This window comes from Solanum stenotomum, chromosome 8, assembly GCF_019186545.1.
Source record: "Solanum stenotomum isolate F172 chromosome 8, ASM1918654v1, whole genome shotgun sequence".
NCBI lineage: Eukaryota > Viridiplantae > Streptophyta > Magnoliopsida > Solanales > Solanaceae > Solanum > Solanum stenotomum.
In genome coordinates, this window is record NC_064289.1 from 56063783 (window position 1) to 56078806 (window position 15024).

The window sequence follows — 15024 nt, forward strand, 5'->3', positions numbered from 1 at the left end:
GTAAGTCTACCATCTACAGATGAACATTATATATATATATATATATAGAAGCATTGACCAAAATAAGCTATTTTAAAAATCAATTCACCAAACTAATACGCTTTTTAAATTTTTTACAAAAGTAGTATAAACGTATTTCATGGTAACGTTTTAGGTTATTTTTATTTTAAAAATTCAACGGACAAAAACTGACGGAGCTGACAACGTTAAATGAATAAACGTTACTGTGAGTAACGTTTTAGGTGTAAAACGTTACTCACAATAACATTTATTGAGAATCCAATCACGTCAACCCTGCAAATGAAAAATCAAATCCTGCAAATGCAGAATCAAAACTTACAGTAACGTTTTAGGTGTAAAACGTTACTATTTTACTAAGAATCCAGTCACAGGTCTTCGACTCCTGCAAATTTAGCTATAAAATGTTACTCATATTATGTTAAGTTCTTACTATAACTTTAAAATTATTTTTCTAATTTATTAATATTATTTTAAAAAATCTCTTAATAATATGATAAACTTGACTTATTTAATTCATACATGATGAAGTTTTGTTAATATTATTTTAACAATGGGCAACACAAGTAAAAGTTTTGTTGAATATTGTTGGAATATGCAAAACATTCCTTACAACAACATTTATTTTATAATCACATGTGGTCAGTTTAAAAAATGGAGGAATATGACTTTAACATAGTGTTGTAACTGACAGTCACGTTTTTGAGGTAAAACGTTACTCATAGTAACGTTTTATAGCTAAATTTGCAGGATTTATTCTAAATTTGCAGGAGTCAAAGACCCGTGATTGGATTCTTAGTAAAATAGTAATGTTTTACTCCTAAAACATTACTGTGAGTAACGTTTTAGGTGTAAAACGTTACTATGAGTAACGTTTTAAATTTGCAGGATTTGATTCTGCATTTGCAGGGTTGACGTGATTGGATTCTCAATAAACGTTATCGTGAGTAACGTTTTACACCTAAAACGTTACTCACGGTAACGTTTATTCATTTAACGTCGTCAACTCCGTCAGTTTTTGTCCGTTGAATTTTTAAAATTAAAAATAACCTAAAACATTACCATGAAGTACGTTTATACTACTTTTGTAAAAAATTTAAAAAGCGTATTAGTTTGGTGAATTGGTTTTTAAAATAGCTTATTTTGGTCAAAACTTCTATATATGGCATGACTCAGATGGACAAAATATTTTGTCTTAATAATGCCTTCTTCTTTTTTTCTGAACCCTTCATGTATTGTTATAAGGAGGTGGATTCTAAATCTACGTTCAGGTTAAACTTTTAAGTTTGTAGCATAAACCTATTGCATTTTAAAAATTAAGAAAATTTTAGAAATTACTATATCTTACTAGCTATTTACTAAATGCAATTATTGTTTCAATAATTACCATTCGTAACGAAATTTTAGTTGTGAGTAGCTTGTATCAACTGTATTTGTTCATGCATAATAATTGTATCAATGAATACAGTTAGCGTGTATACACAAAAAATACATAATTTCACTATATCAATGCACACAATCACAATAAATTGTTTGCTCTCATTCAACATATTGTATTTATAATTCTCTCATACAACGAAATATTATGATGAAGAAGAAGAGGAAGATACATACAACATACACTTGTAAGACATTGTATTTTAGTATACACACACTTGTATTTTATGAGATTTTAGTGTGATACAGTAAAATACAGTGATACGTATAGGTATCGTATCACTATATGTGAATTGATACAAGGGAAAAACAAAGAATCGACACACTGAAAAATGGGTCAAGGATGAGCTCCCTAGTTATTTTATAGCAAAGTATTTCGCTGTAAAACTTAAATAATAGCTATGAATGATAATTTTTTTAAAGTATATTTATGCATGGTAAATAGTAAAAAAATGGGCAACTCAAAATTGATTATCATCTGAAAAAAGCTTCTATTACTAGTCAATACACTTATTTTTCCGAAAAATTTAGTCAAACACCGTAACTTTTTAAAATAAGGACTTTTATTTTCTAAAAAACTTGATCAAACAAGCTACGACATTTCTCAAACTTTACCCCATGCTATAATTTACAATATAATTTTTACATATTACATGCCTCTTACTTTGTACATCTTATTATTTCATATATTAACATCTAAACCATAAACTCCAAATTCTAAAACTAGAAATCCATCAACATGCCAATTGATCTCTAAATGTGTAGATTTCCTCAAATATTGGCAACCTTCTTGATTTGGGCCGGGCCCATTCATTTATCAAATGGTCAAGCCCATTTACAAAATCATCATCCAAATCGAGTCCCGGTATGTTTTGCAAGAAGGGTGGGGGTTGCTTCAAGTCCAATTCCAGCAATAATTCTTCGACTCGATTCTTTGTTTTTGTATCATCAGAACCTAAATATTTACCTCTCCAAACATCTTCGAGGATATAATGGGCCTCATCATATCGGGCTTGCTTGATCAAGCATTGGGCCAAGTTGCAGGCCTTATTGCTGTCTGCATAAATCATTTGGGCTTTCTTGTACACCACTTCTGCAGCCATAAAATTTCCTTTTTGCATATAAGCCCAACCCAAATTACCCTACAAAAGCACAATTTATTTAAAGTATATCCAATTTTGACGTCATCATTTAATTTGTGCTTGCTTTTTTAATTATTTTAAATGTGTATATGCTTCAGGATAACTTTAAACACCATGTGTCTAAAGTTAGTCTTAACAACGTCTAAGATCAGATATTAGGTCTAATGTTTCACATAGTTGAAATTTAGGTATATATACTAAAACTCAGTCATTTTGTCTAAACTTCGGCCATATATAGTCGAAGTCCAATCATTTTTGTCTCACTTCAGCTACTTAGGCTTGAACTTCAGTCATTTTTGTCCGACTTCAACTAAGTTTGCTTGAACTTCAGTCATATGTGCATGAACTTTGAACAAAGAAATGATTGAAGTTGGACAAAAATGACTAAAATGAAATCATTTCTGTTTGAACTTCAGACAAAATATTTGAAGGTCAATCAATAATATTTAAATCTTGAATCCTCTGACTGAAACGTTACGTCATGAACACCACCACCGATAAAATTAATGAATGTGTAAAGTATGATATTTACCAGAACTCTTGCAGTCTCTTGGGTGATAGTAACTTGAATCTTCTTTCCATGAGATCTAGCAATTTTAATAGGCCTCCCATTGAACAACTTCCCTTCATATATTTGTCTTAGCTTTTGCTTTAATAACCTTATTTGTTCCTCCACTTTTCCACATTTCTACATTAACCAAAAACACACACAAAAAAAACAACATTAGGAGCCAAGTTAGGGTGAGCAATGCGTTTATCTGAATATCTTTCGCTCGAAAAAATCATTGTATTTTAAATTCTTTTAGTGAAAATCTTTCATTCAACCGATTGCTAACTATATATACAGTCGGACCTCTTTATAATAACATTTCATTATACTAACCAAGCTTTTTTAAAAAGATTGATTTTCATGTTATGTTGTCAGTGGTAGAGCCAGAATTTTAACTAAGGCGAATCAAAATATGAATAAAAATAATACAAGAAGAAGTTTAAGGGGATTCAACATTATTTACTATATATACATAATAGAAAATTTAATCAAAAATATAAACAATCTAATTTTCCATCGAAAGGAGTTTAGATGAATTTCTCGATCCTACCTGACTTCATTTGTGATGTTATTATATTATATATATTTTTGACGATATTTCACTATAACAGCTAAAATATATCAGAACAAACGACGTTATTATACCTTAAAGAGATCAAGGAGGACATTGTCTAGGGATTCTTGAGCTTGTTTAGAACAAAGGTATCTAAAAGATTTGATTGCTTCAATGGCTTCTTCACTTCTATCCAATTGCTTCATCACAACTGCCATGTCTTTTAGTGCACTGTCCACTCTGTCCCCTTCATTTATTGCTTTCACAAACCATATTATTGATCCTTCTGGGTCCTTCATAATTAGCTGAAATAATATAATTATATTAAAGTCGTTTTACACTGTCAGTATCTAATAATGAGTCGATGAGTATGATCACAAAGTAGTTAGAGGATAAGTAAGAATATCTCATTTTCCATATACGATAATTATACTGAAATGATGGGATAAAATTGTTTCGAAATTAGCTAATACCTCAAGCCAACATACAATAAAGTTAATCCCAATTTTATATCATATCAAACGACCCCTTAGTGTGTTATTGTATATGGCTATGTGACACTATTACAACAATTACAATATATCTAGTTTGGTTCCATGTACAAGTAAAGTTTGAAAAGAGTGGTTTGTATAAAAACGTAACCTGATAGAAATTTTTTTCTGAAAAATCATGTACTAAGAAAAAACCGTTTTTCGGAACAAATTTAAAAAGGAGAGGCAGAAACAAGCATAGTTTAAGTTCTCTTCTATATATGCATAAAAATAGTGTGAAAAAACTAGTTACCCAAGTAGATTATTTGTAGATAATTAAGTAATTTTTTTTATGAAAATTATTAATCATTACTTGATTATTAAAAAGGTAATTATAATGAATCAATAATTCTTTCAAGTGGTGATTTTGTTGTACTAAGTACAAGGTTAGTTTAATAACAGATTATAAATAAATGATGCAGATAAGTAGTAAATGTAATTAATAAAATACTTATAAGTACAAAAGATTGTCTTACTTAAGTATACGCTAGTTCACACAGCTATTTCAGATATCTCGAGTAAGAAAATGAAATAAGTTTAATAGTTAGAATTTTATTTTTATATAAAGGTCGCTTCAAACGAGACTTGAAATAAAAGGTAATACACGTAGAATTAATATCTCTTACTGATTCAACTTATCATGTACAAAAAGAGTTTAATGGATACAAAAAAATTTAACTAAAGCTGACCATCCATGATTTGTATTAAAAAAAATTAATACTATCAATAAATCTTTAACACGTTATATGATGATTCTATATGAACAATTACATGTAAGTATATCTACTAGTTAAAAAAAAAATATTTTACAAAAATAACCAATTTATTATACCTGAGTATATACATTTATCAGTACAAAGAATTTTAATATTATCAGTAAATCCTTAACATGTTATACAGTAACTCTATATGAACATTTACATGTAATTATATCTAATAGCTAAAAAAAATATTTTACAAAAATGACCAATTATTATACCTGAGCATATTTGGCTCGATCGAACATTTATGAATTTTAATACTATCAGTAAATCTTTAACATGTTATATAGTAACTCTATATAAACAATTACAAGTAAGTATATCTGATCTGATAGTGTGAAATAAAAATTATACGATCGAAAATTATACTTTTGCAAAAATAACCAAAATTATTACCTGAGCATGTTTGGCTCTAACATAAGGTCCATCACCTGAAGGAACCTTATAAAATACATGAAATTGTTCTTCCTCTTTCTTATCCATCTTTCTTTTTATAATATATAGTCTTTAATATTTTTTTCTTCAATAGAAATGTAATTGTGTATAATATACAGTTCTATATTTGATTTTTTGATACTCATATGTAAAAAGCTAAAGTGATAAGATCCATGAATCTGGTGTTAGATTCATTAATAAACATATATAGGAGACAAAAAATTTCCCAATCTACACCAATAATTCATCATTGGGGGCTCCAAGATTGAACCTAGATGACTATCCGTCTATATTACTTAGCTAGTTGTTTTTTTCGACAGCTTTAAATGGTAAAGTTGACGGATACATTAATGTATATTTTTTAACTTGATTTCTCATTTATACCCTCGAACTTAGGGTGTGGACAAGTAGATACTTAAACTTTTATAAAGTTGAACAAGTATATACATAAGTCCTACGAGGAATAGTACACGTAGGACACCACATAGGATACAAATTGTCATGTTGGAAGCGTGTGTCTATTTGTTCAACTTTATATAAGGTTGACTGTCTATTTGTGCATACACAAAATCAGAGGGTATAAATGAGACCCAAGACCAAATTTGATGACATATTTATGTATTACATCTTTTAATGAGTTTAAATTTTGTACATTTATAGATATATTATTAGATTACTTTAAAATATTTAAAGTTAGCTATTCATAATTTGTGGAATTAATAACTTGAAAAAGGAACAAAATAATCTTTTACTATAGGTTAAATTGCACAATTATGGTTTGAAAATTCATTTTAAATTGTCACTAGATATAAGCTAAATTTTATTATTATTTTTATAAATAAAATGATCTAATAATGAACCTGGACACTTTTTAGCAGTGAGTTAATTTGAACCTGCACAAAATGACGATTGTTTTTCCAACCCACCCTCTAACTTCACAAGATGAAGGCACATAGACCCTTTGATTTTCATATATTTTCAGATTTGACACCTAAAGAGTCTAGCTATGCAAATTAACCCTTATCTTTTAGAATGAAAAGCAAAGTCATGTAATTTATTACCTATGATTAAATTGAGGGTTAACATAAACTCGATAAATTTATGTTATATATATTGGCAATATATTATTTTCTTGCATTTTTCGTATAGTTTTAATATATAAAATAAGGCTCAAAATTTATTAACTTGAAAGCTTGAATCTGCATTTGATTACTGTAGCTATCATTGAGTTTTACTTGTAATACATTACCAGCAATTTGATTGTGAAAAATGAAAGTGCTTGTTGTGTTACAATTATGAATTTCCCTAGTGGACATTCATTTTGGATATGACTATCTATGGAATACTTCTTACCAAATATAGAATTGCACAATGGAATCCCATTGCTGACTTAAGATGTTTGTTATGCATTGATCGATTATTTTTAACTCGAATATAGAGAGATTGTTTTCAATAGACGCTACATTCAAATTGTTAGGATTTTGACCTGATTTTCTTACCATAATTTAAGATTTATTTTTCCTTAAAGAAAAGACAAAACATTAACATAAATGTTTTTACTTTTCCTGAAAGGAAAATATAATATTCTTTCATATTTGGTTTATTCTCTCCTTTTAGGACTCTTTTTCTAGTAAGAAAAGGTTTAAGGACTCTATAAATATAAGTTTGTTTCTTCTAACACAATAACAATATAATCCACAATATAGTCGTTTAAGAGTTTTGTTTATGGGGAGATTTTCTCTCTACAGTTTTTATGCTTTTTATTAGTTTTTAATTATGTAGACCAATGGTCATATCAAATAATAATATTATATCTTTTAGTATAGTTTTATGTGTTGTCTAATTTATCAACCATATTATTTGCAGTTGTAAGCTTCCGCACGACGCCCTAATCACCCTTCATAACCAAACACAAATAACTAAACAACTACTTATGTACCATCTAAAACTCAAATCTTATTCAATCAAGTCTAAAAACTCAAACATGATTCAAAAAGAGGGCAGTCTGGTACACTAAAGCTATTACTATGCGTAGAGTCTGAAAAAAGGCTTGACCACAGTCCACAAGGGCCTATTGTATGCAACATTTCTACCCGAAGTTGTTTTCAAGATTTGAATTTGTGACTTCCTGATCACATGGGAGAAACTTCACGATCCAAATCAAGACTAAATAACTATTAGTCTATTACTATACAAGTCAAACAAATAAACATCTCTATGATAAACAATAACCATAACAATCTACTCCTCATCAGATTCAGTCCTATTATCTCAAATATTCTATGAATTTGTGAAATATTCGAAATTTCTCTTTAAAAAAATATAACACCCTTTATATAGATATAAACTAGAGTTAAGGGTTAGAGTAGCCTCCAAAATTCTAACAAGAATTGAATACATTTTGAAGAGTCCAACTAGAATTGAACATATTTTGCAGAGTCTCACAAATCTTCAATGTCTACACATGAACTTCTATAATTTAACACAATTAGCTTCAACTCAAAAAAATTATTTTTCGCCTTACTTCTATATATTTCTTCCTAATTTTGTGAAGTAGAAACACCAGACAACAATGGTGATGGATAACACAAGGAACATTGTACTCCAGACTCTATCTTTCTTTACACAACCTGCCACATATGTTCATATTAAATTCTTATCATCAGGTGATGTGATTGGGTTGCGTGCGGTACCATTCATCCTCAAAAGCATGATGACTTAGGATTAATCAATTTTATTTTTCGATGGGACGGGGAAGGGATATAACTCAACAGTCTCTTGAGTGATCACATGTTGATTGATATGACAATTCGAGGAAGATTTCATATTAGGTGTGGTATGTGTGCGTGCCATGGGAAGCCATAGAATAATACGAGTCTAGAGCCAAAATGATCATTTCCCCCTCCAAAATGCATAAAGGACCACTTAATTTAAAGGACAATTCGCTCCTGAGGGAGCGAGAGATCCTTTGTGATTTTAACCGCAGCTAACGACGTTCAATTTTCTTTCTTTCTCGCTGCTCAGTCAGCGAGAAATGTTAATTTTTCCAACAAAATCGTTGCTACAGTGAGTTACTTACAAATTTTATTTTTTAAAATAAAATCGCTACTAAAGCAGCGAGTTTCATAAAAAAATATATTTAAAACTCGTTGTACCTGTAGTTAAAAAAACATAAATCATTGTTCTGGCAACGTTTTATAAAACTTTAATTTTAAAACTAATAGGCAATAGACAATTTTATTTTTGCCTATGTCGATTTAGAATATAAAAGAGAGATTATGCTTACATTGTGCAACTCTAGCTGGGATAATGCCAAGTCAAATGTCATAAAGTGATCATGTTTGCTTTTCAAGAATTAAACTGATTAATTTTGAAATTCAAATTAAAATAGATCAATTTAATTAATTATAAATTTCGAATTATTAATTCCCACTTGGATTTATTAAGAGTTGACAGAAAATGAGATGTACTATTAATTAGTATAATATTCCAATGTATATCCATTACATATTATATATTCTAAATCGACATAGAATCAATTTAATTAATTGTAAATTTGGAATTATTAATTCCCACTTTGATTTGTTAAGAGTTGATAGCAAATGAGATGTACTATTAATTAGTATAATATTCCAATGTATTTCCATTACATATTTCATATTCTAAACCAACATAGGAAAAAACAAAATTGTCTATAGGTTATTAGTTTTAAAATTAAGTTTTTAAAAACGTTGCTGGAGCAATGATTTATGTTTTTTAAAAAAATTAAAGGAAATTGCTGCAGGGTAGCGATTTTATGTTTTAAATTATTATTTTAGGAGCAGTGATTTTATTTAAAATAAAAATTGAATTTGTAAGTAACTCACTGTTGTAGCAGCGATTATGTTAGAAAAAAATTTAACATTTCTCGCTGACTGAGCAGTGAAAAAGAAAGAAAGAAAATTGGATATGTTACGGCCGTTAAAACCATAAATGATCTCGCTCCCTTAGAAGTGAATTGTCAGTTTTTTTTTAAAAAAAAATGGGTGGCCCTTTATGTATTTTGGAGAAAAAAAGTGACCATTTTGACTCCGAACTCAGAATATTAGTGGATAGGCCCAAATTGTGGGTGGAAGGTATGAATCGAGCAGTTTTTTGAAGAGGTAATTCAATTCTATAGTCGTCATTTTAGTTCGAGAAATGCACAATGAAAAGGGATAGTCATCGACTTTGCGAAATTATAGCGCAAAAAAAGAAGATTCAGAGTAATTCCTCATCTATCGTGTCAAGGTGTATGTGCATGTTACTTATCAAAATATAATTAATTATCTGATTCAACAACTAATAATTAGTACTTGTACAATTCAAAAATAAATATTTTATATTAACAGACAAGAAGAAATATCTTAATATTAGCATCTAATTGTAAGTCCTGTGCAACAAACTGGACATACAAACAGCACAAATCAAGATTTAGGGAATAACAGAATCCTTGTTACAACTTGCAACATGTATGTTGCTCGGATTTTTCAAAAAAAATATTATATTCGCGTGTCAAAATTTTCAAAAATACATTATTCTTAGAATATTCAATATAAAAGTGTCAAGAATTTTAAAGAATTTGATCAATATAAAATTTTATCACAACAACTCAAAATGAAAAGATAAAGGTACCACCATCAAGGTCTCATTTTATGTAACGACCGATTTGATATGATCGCATCATTACCTTCTCCTCCCCTGATTTTTCCCTTTTATGAAATAATCTGTTGATATATGACATTATGTACCAACTCAACGTTATTCATCAAAATAATAGTATGCAGTACAATACAACAACATGCCTTTACCCCTGTAGCCCTATCTCTGTAGACAGTAGAGATATTATTTCCAACAAATCTTGACTTAAATAAAATATATTGTGAAATAAAACGGAATAACCATCCAAACAAGATTTATAGCTACAAGCCTTGATGGATTCAATAACAATAATAACATAGAAATATACATGAACCATAAGGAAATAATTAAACGTAGTGTAACATGTATCAATCCATGCTTTGGTCATGAAATAGATGAAATAAATACACAAAAATCCATATCTAATAGAACCCTCCCAGTCAAAATGAAATAAGTAACAAAAAATATAGAATTTCAAGAATAATTATTTTCAGATGCTCATCACACACATTTTTAACAATAATAATATATTTGTTATAGTTTTATGAGGTTTGACTAGTATATGCAGTCTTATCCCTATCTTATACAAACATGAAAACTATTTTCAAAAAATCCTCGAATCAAATAACACATATCAAGCCATATGAAAAGCAGACATTGAATTTTTTTTGAATTCAATGGCAGAAGACAAAAATCTGGTCCATCAAATAAAGAAGAATAAAATACCCTTTGGGGTGGCCTAGTGATTTGAGTTTGGGACTTCCATGTTGGAGATCTCTTCGAAACTCCTTGCCAGCGAAAGCAAGGGGTTTGCCTTCTGGGTCGAGCTCACCGCACTAGGCTTGCCTAGTGCGGGTTACCTCTCCTATTTGTTTTGTGAGCTATTGCATAGGAGCGGGGGTTTTACCCTGTGCGCACCCAAAGGGTAGTGGCTGTGGATTTCCCTTGTCATAAAAAAATAATAATAATAAAGAAGAATAAAAGATTAAAAAAGATAATTGAGATGACGTCAGATTTTTTTCTTTTTCCATTTAATTTTTTTAATAAAATATAGCCTAAAACGTTACTTAGAAATATGTTTATACTATCTCCGTCCACTTTTAATTGTCATAGTTTCCTTTTTTAGAGTCAAACTATAAAATTTTGACTAACATTTTATGATATATTTTTTCATCATATTGATATGCAAAAAAATTACAATTTATAGTATTTTTCGTGTAGTTTTTGAACATCTAAATTTTTTGTTTAAAATATCAAATTAATGTAATCTAATTTAACTTTGAAAATTAGCCAAATTAACTTTCGAAAAGTGCAACATGACAAATAAAAATGAATGGAAGGAGTACTAGTTTTGTAAAATTTCAAAAAATTGTATTATTATGTGAATTTATTTTAATAATGACTATTTTGGTAAAAAATTCTTGAATCCTGCATATGAAATCATTTTATTGTTATTACTCTGCCACAAATTGAAAATTTTCACCCACAACTTCAAACTAATCGCACTGTCATAAATAAAAGTAAAATTTTAGTTTTAAACTTTATCGCTAAATTATTTGTAACTATATATAGTATATGATAATTTATCACTAATTCATCGTTTAATAGAATTAACAATAAACTTTCTATCGTTAATTCCTGTTCTTTGGTAGTATCAAAAACAAGTAATAAAAAGTATCAAACCTCAAAAAAAAAAACACACAAGTATTAGACATCATGCAGGAAATAAAAAATAATAATAAGTTAATGAAGTATAATTTAAAGTTTTAAGCATTCAAATTCGTAAACATTTTTTTTTTCACAATATTTTATTCTACTAACAAAATTATTATTCCAACTCATGACAACAAAAATAAGGAAAAATAAAAAATATGTAGTAAAGATTCGCCAACCGGAAAACTTGCAAATCCAGGACATCTCATGTGCTGAAAATATTAAAATATTGCTCGTTCTGTTTCAATTTATGTGACACTTTTCGAATTTTGAGATTCAAATAAGTGATCGTAAACTTTTCATATATCTTTTAATTATTTTGAATTGTCAATTATTATGACTAATAATATTTTTTACGTAGTTTACGAATATATAAATTTCATTTAAAAAAATTAAAAATTTCACGAGTAAATTTTCGGTCAAACTTAATTGACTCTTGAAAAACAAAAAAATATTACATAAATTAAAACAAATGGAGTATATATTTAATTATTAGTTTGACTTTGAACACCCTTTAATTAAATTTTTAATTTGCTTTACTTAAATCGAGAATCTTTTAAAAATCTCCGTAACAGCTCTACATTGGGGTTCAACAGATTTGGCACATGCACTAAGACAAAGATCTAATTTTAATTTCAAATAAAAACGTTGAAAGTTAGACATCAACAAGTTAAATTTTAGGCAAAATATATATATAAAAAAATTTATTGCCAAATTTCATACACGAATATTTTCAATATGAATTATATATATCTAAAATTGATTTGATGCAAGTAAATTCGTAAATTTCAATATATTATAACTAAATTTAAATTATACGCACTTTTGATAACTTGAAGATACATTTTGCAAATATGAAAACTTAAATAAAATTTTGCATGGACCATGAACACAAAAGTTACTCTTTTTTTGTGAAAAAAAGAAATTACTTTTGCTTTGTTAAAATGGAGATAATGAGATCAAGAATAATGACTACTAAAATTAATTAAAAGGAAAAGAGACCCCAAGAATATTGCAAACTTGTCTTTCTAAACGATAAAGAAAAAGGAGTGTTCAAGAATCAATGTATTTATTTTTTTAAAAAAAAATTGGATGGTGATAGTTTGAATAAGAAAGAGAAACAATTGATAGTTAAAATGTTTTTTAATATATAAATATTAATTGTAGTTCATAAAAATTTGGAGTAACGGATAGTTATATTGTGAAACTTGATAAAAACTAATAATTTAAATACTTTTGTTTATTTTTACTTGTCTAGTATCCTAAAAATAAATTTTTATTTTTTACTTATCACATTTAACATATCAAGAAAATATAATTAATTTTTTTCATGTTATATCCTCATCATTAATTACTTAATTCCAAATTATTTCTTAAGATGTAAGAGTAACTATACAATAAAACCTCACTAAATTAATATAGGTGAGACCATAAAATATTATTATTTTGTAGAGATATTATTTAATCGATAAATTAATATTTATTATTTTAAAGTGTTGACACACAAAATTCATTCGGAGATGAAATCTCAGAGAATTTGAATGAACCACTTATGAAAACGTCATTTATGAACTTGATGTCATAATGAATGATCTTAGTTATTGCAACAAAAATGAACGTTAATAACATATTGGATGCATGAAAATGATACACGTTCATAGGTCCTAAGCTTAGAAGAAGTTGTGGATACCATTGTAAAAGACATTGTTGATGCTAAATTTGAAGATATACAATACATTTGGAATCAATTATGCGTAAGAAAACACTTGTCGCATTTAGAACTCTTCACAATTTTATGATGCAGTTCGAAAAGACAACTTAAATAAATAGACATCGTTGTTAAGACAATCGAGATTCAATGAGAATTTGCGCCTAGCTTCTGGTCTTTGACATAAAAAAAGGTGGTTGGAATGGCGAAAGGGGCATATGAGAATTTGGTCTTAGCTAGTGGAAAAAAAGAAATGACTATAAGGAACCAACAACTCTCTCTTCTCAAACAACCTATATCCTCCATATTTACATGGAAACTTTTGGATACAATATGAAAAGTTAGAGATGAGCTTCAACAAAATTTAAATTTTAACAAAACACAAAAAAAATAATATAATCATATTTCCCAAAATTGTCTTAGATATATTTGTACTTTAAAATAATTATTAATTTATAATATTAATGAGATCATATATTTATATATGAGTTATGAAAATATATTATCTTATTATCTTATCGAAATGATTGATTTTTTCCATTGGCCCAAGTCCCGACCAGAGAAAAATATCTTAGAAAAATTATTAATTAACTGAGTATTAATTTAGTGATGTTTTACTGTATATTAACTAATACGACTATTGTGTTTTTATATTAATTGTTCTCTTTTACAAAATGTGTAATATTCAAATGAATAAATAAAAATGAATGGAAGAAATTTGTTTCGGATCATTAAAAAAAAGAAAGGAAACGTGCAAATATATTTATGTTTTGTCTTTTTGGGTTAATTACAGCACAAATTCGTTGTCCTCCGTTGAATTCTTTTTATATTTATATATGTTTTGTTTTTTTTTGTTAATTGCCAGCACAAATTCAGAACATGTTGTCTTTCTCAATTTCAAAAATATGTCTAGCTTTGAAAACAACTTAATAATTAAGGTATGTATTCTAATGCTTTCTCTGTCTCAATTTATGTGATATTTTTTGTTTTTTAAAAATCAAACAATTTAAGTTTGATCAAATTTTTTTATATGGAATCTTCAATTTTTTTGAAATAAAATTTATACTCCTATATTTGTAAACTACGTAAAAATTACTATAAGTCACAATAATTGATAATTCAAAATGTTTAAAATATCTATAAAAAATTACGGTCAAAGATAGACTTCTTTAAATCTCGAAATCTGAAAAGTGCCACATAAAATGGATCGGAGAGAGAGTATATAGATACAGATAATATTTTAGAAAAATAAAACAACTGATAGTTAAAATATAAAATTTGTTAAAAAATAATAATTCAAAACATTCTCCATTTAATTTTATATATTCAATATTTCAAAAATAAGTTTTCACTTTTATTTGTCATTTTAAATATATTAAGAAAATACTATAATGAATTTCATATTTGATCTTCAACATTACTTACTTAATCTCTAATTATTTCTCAAGATTTAAGACTATACATCAATCACTATGAATATTATGATAAAATATTCATATTAATCAGAACATATAAAAT

General features: G+C 27.7%; 1 protein-coding gene across 1 annotated transcript; it reads right to left on the minus strand.

Moving 5' to 3' along the window:
* Window positions 1-2034: 2034 nt before the first annotated feature.
* Window positions 2035-5580, minus strand: LOC125873116 (protein SULFUR DEFICIENCY-INDUCED 1-like). The gene is made up of 4 exons (XM_049553993.1): window positions 5388-5580; window positions 3793-4005; window positions 3130-3285; window positions 2035-2597 (listed from the first exon to the last, which is right to left on the minus strand). Exons 1-4 carry the CDS (start codon window positions 5472-5474, stop codon window positions 2190-2192), a joined length of 864 nt encoding a protein of 287 aa, XP_049409950.1. The 5' UTR covers window positions 5475-5580; the 3' UTR covers window positions 2035-2189.
* Window positions 5581-15024: the final 9444 nt, after the last annotated feature.

What these genes read in the sequence shown, in the direction of transcription:
- LOC125873116 (XM_049553993.1), bottom strand. Translation starts at nt 5,474, where the DNA reads ATGGATAAGAAAGAGGAAGAACAATTTCATGTATTTTATAAGGTTCCT. An exon ending in TTAGAGCCAAACATGCTCAG is followed by an intron (nt 4,006 to 5,387) that starts GTAATAATTTTG and finishes ATATTATTTCAG; the next exon opens with CTAATTATGAAGGACCCAGA. An exon ending in TCCTCCTTGATCTCTTTAAG is followed by an intron (nt 3,286 to 3,792) that starts GTATAATAACGT and finishes TGGTTAATGTAG; the next exon opens with AAATGTGGAAAAGTGGAGGA.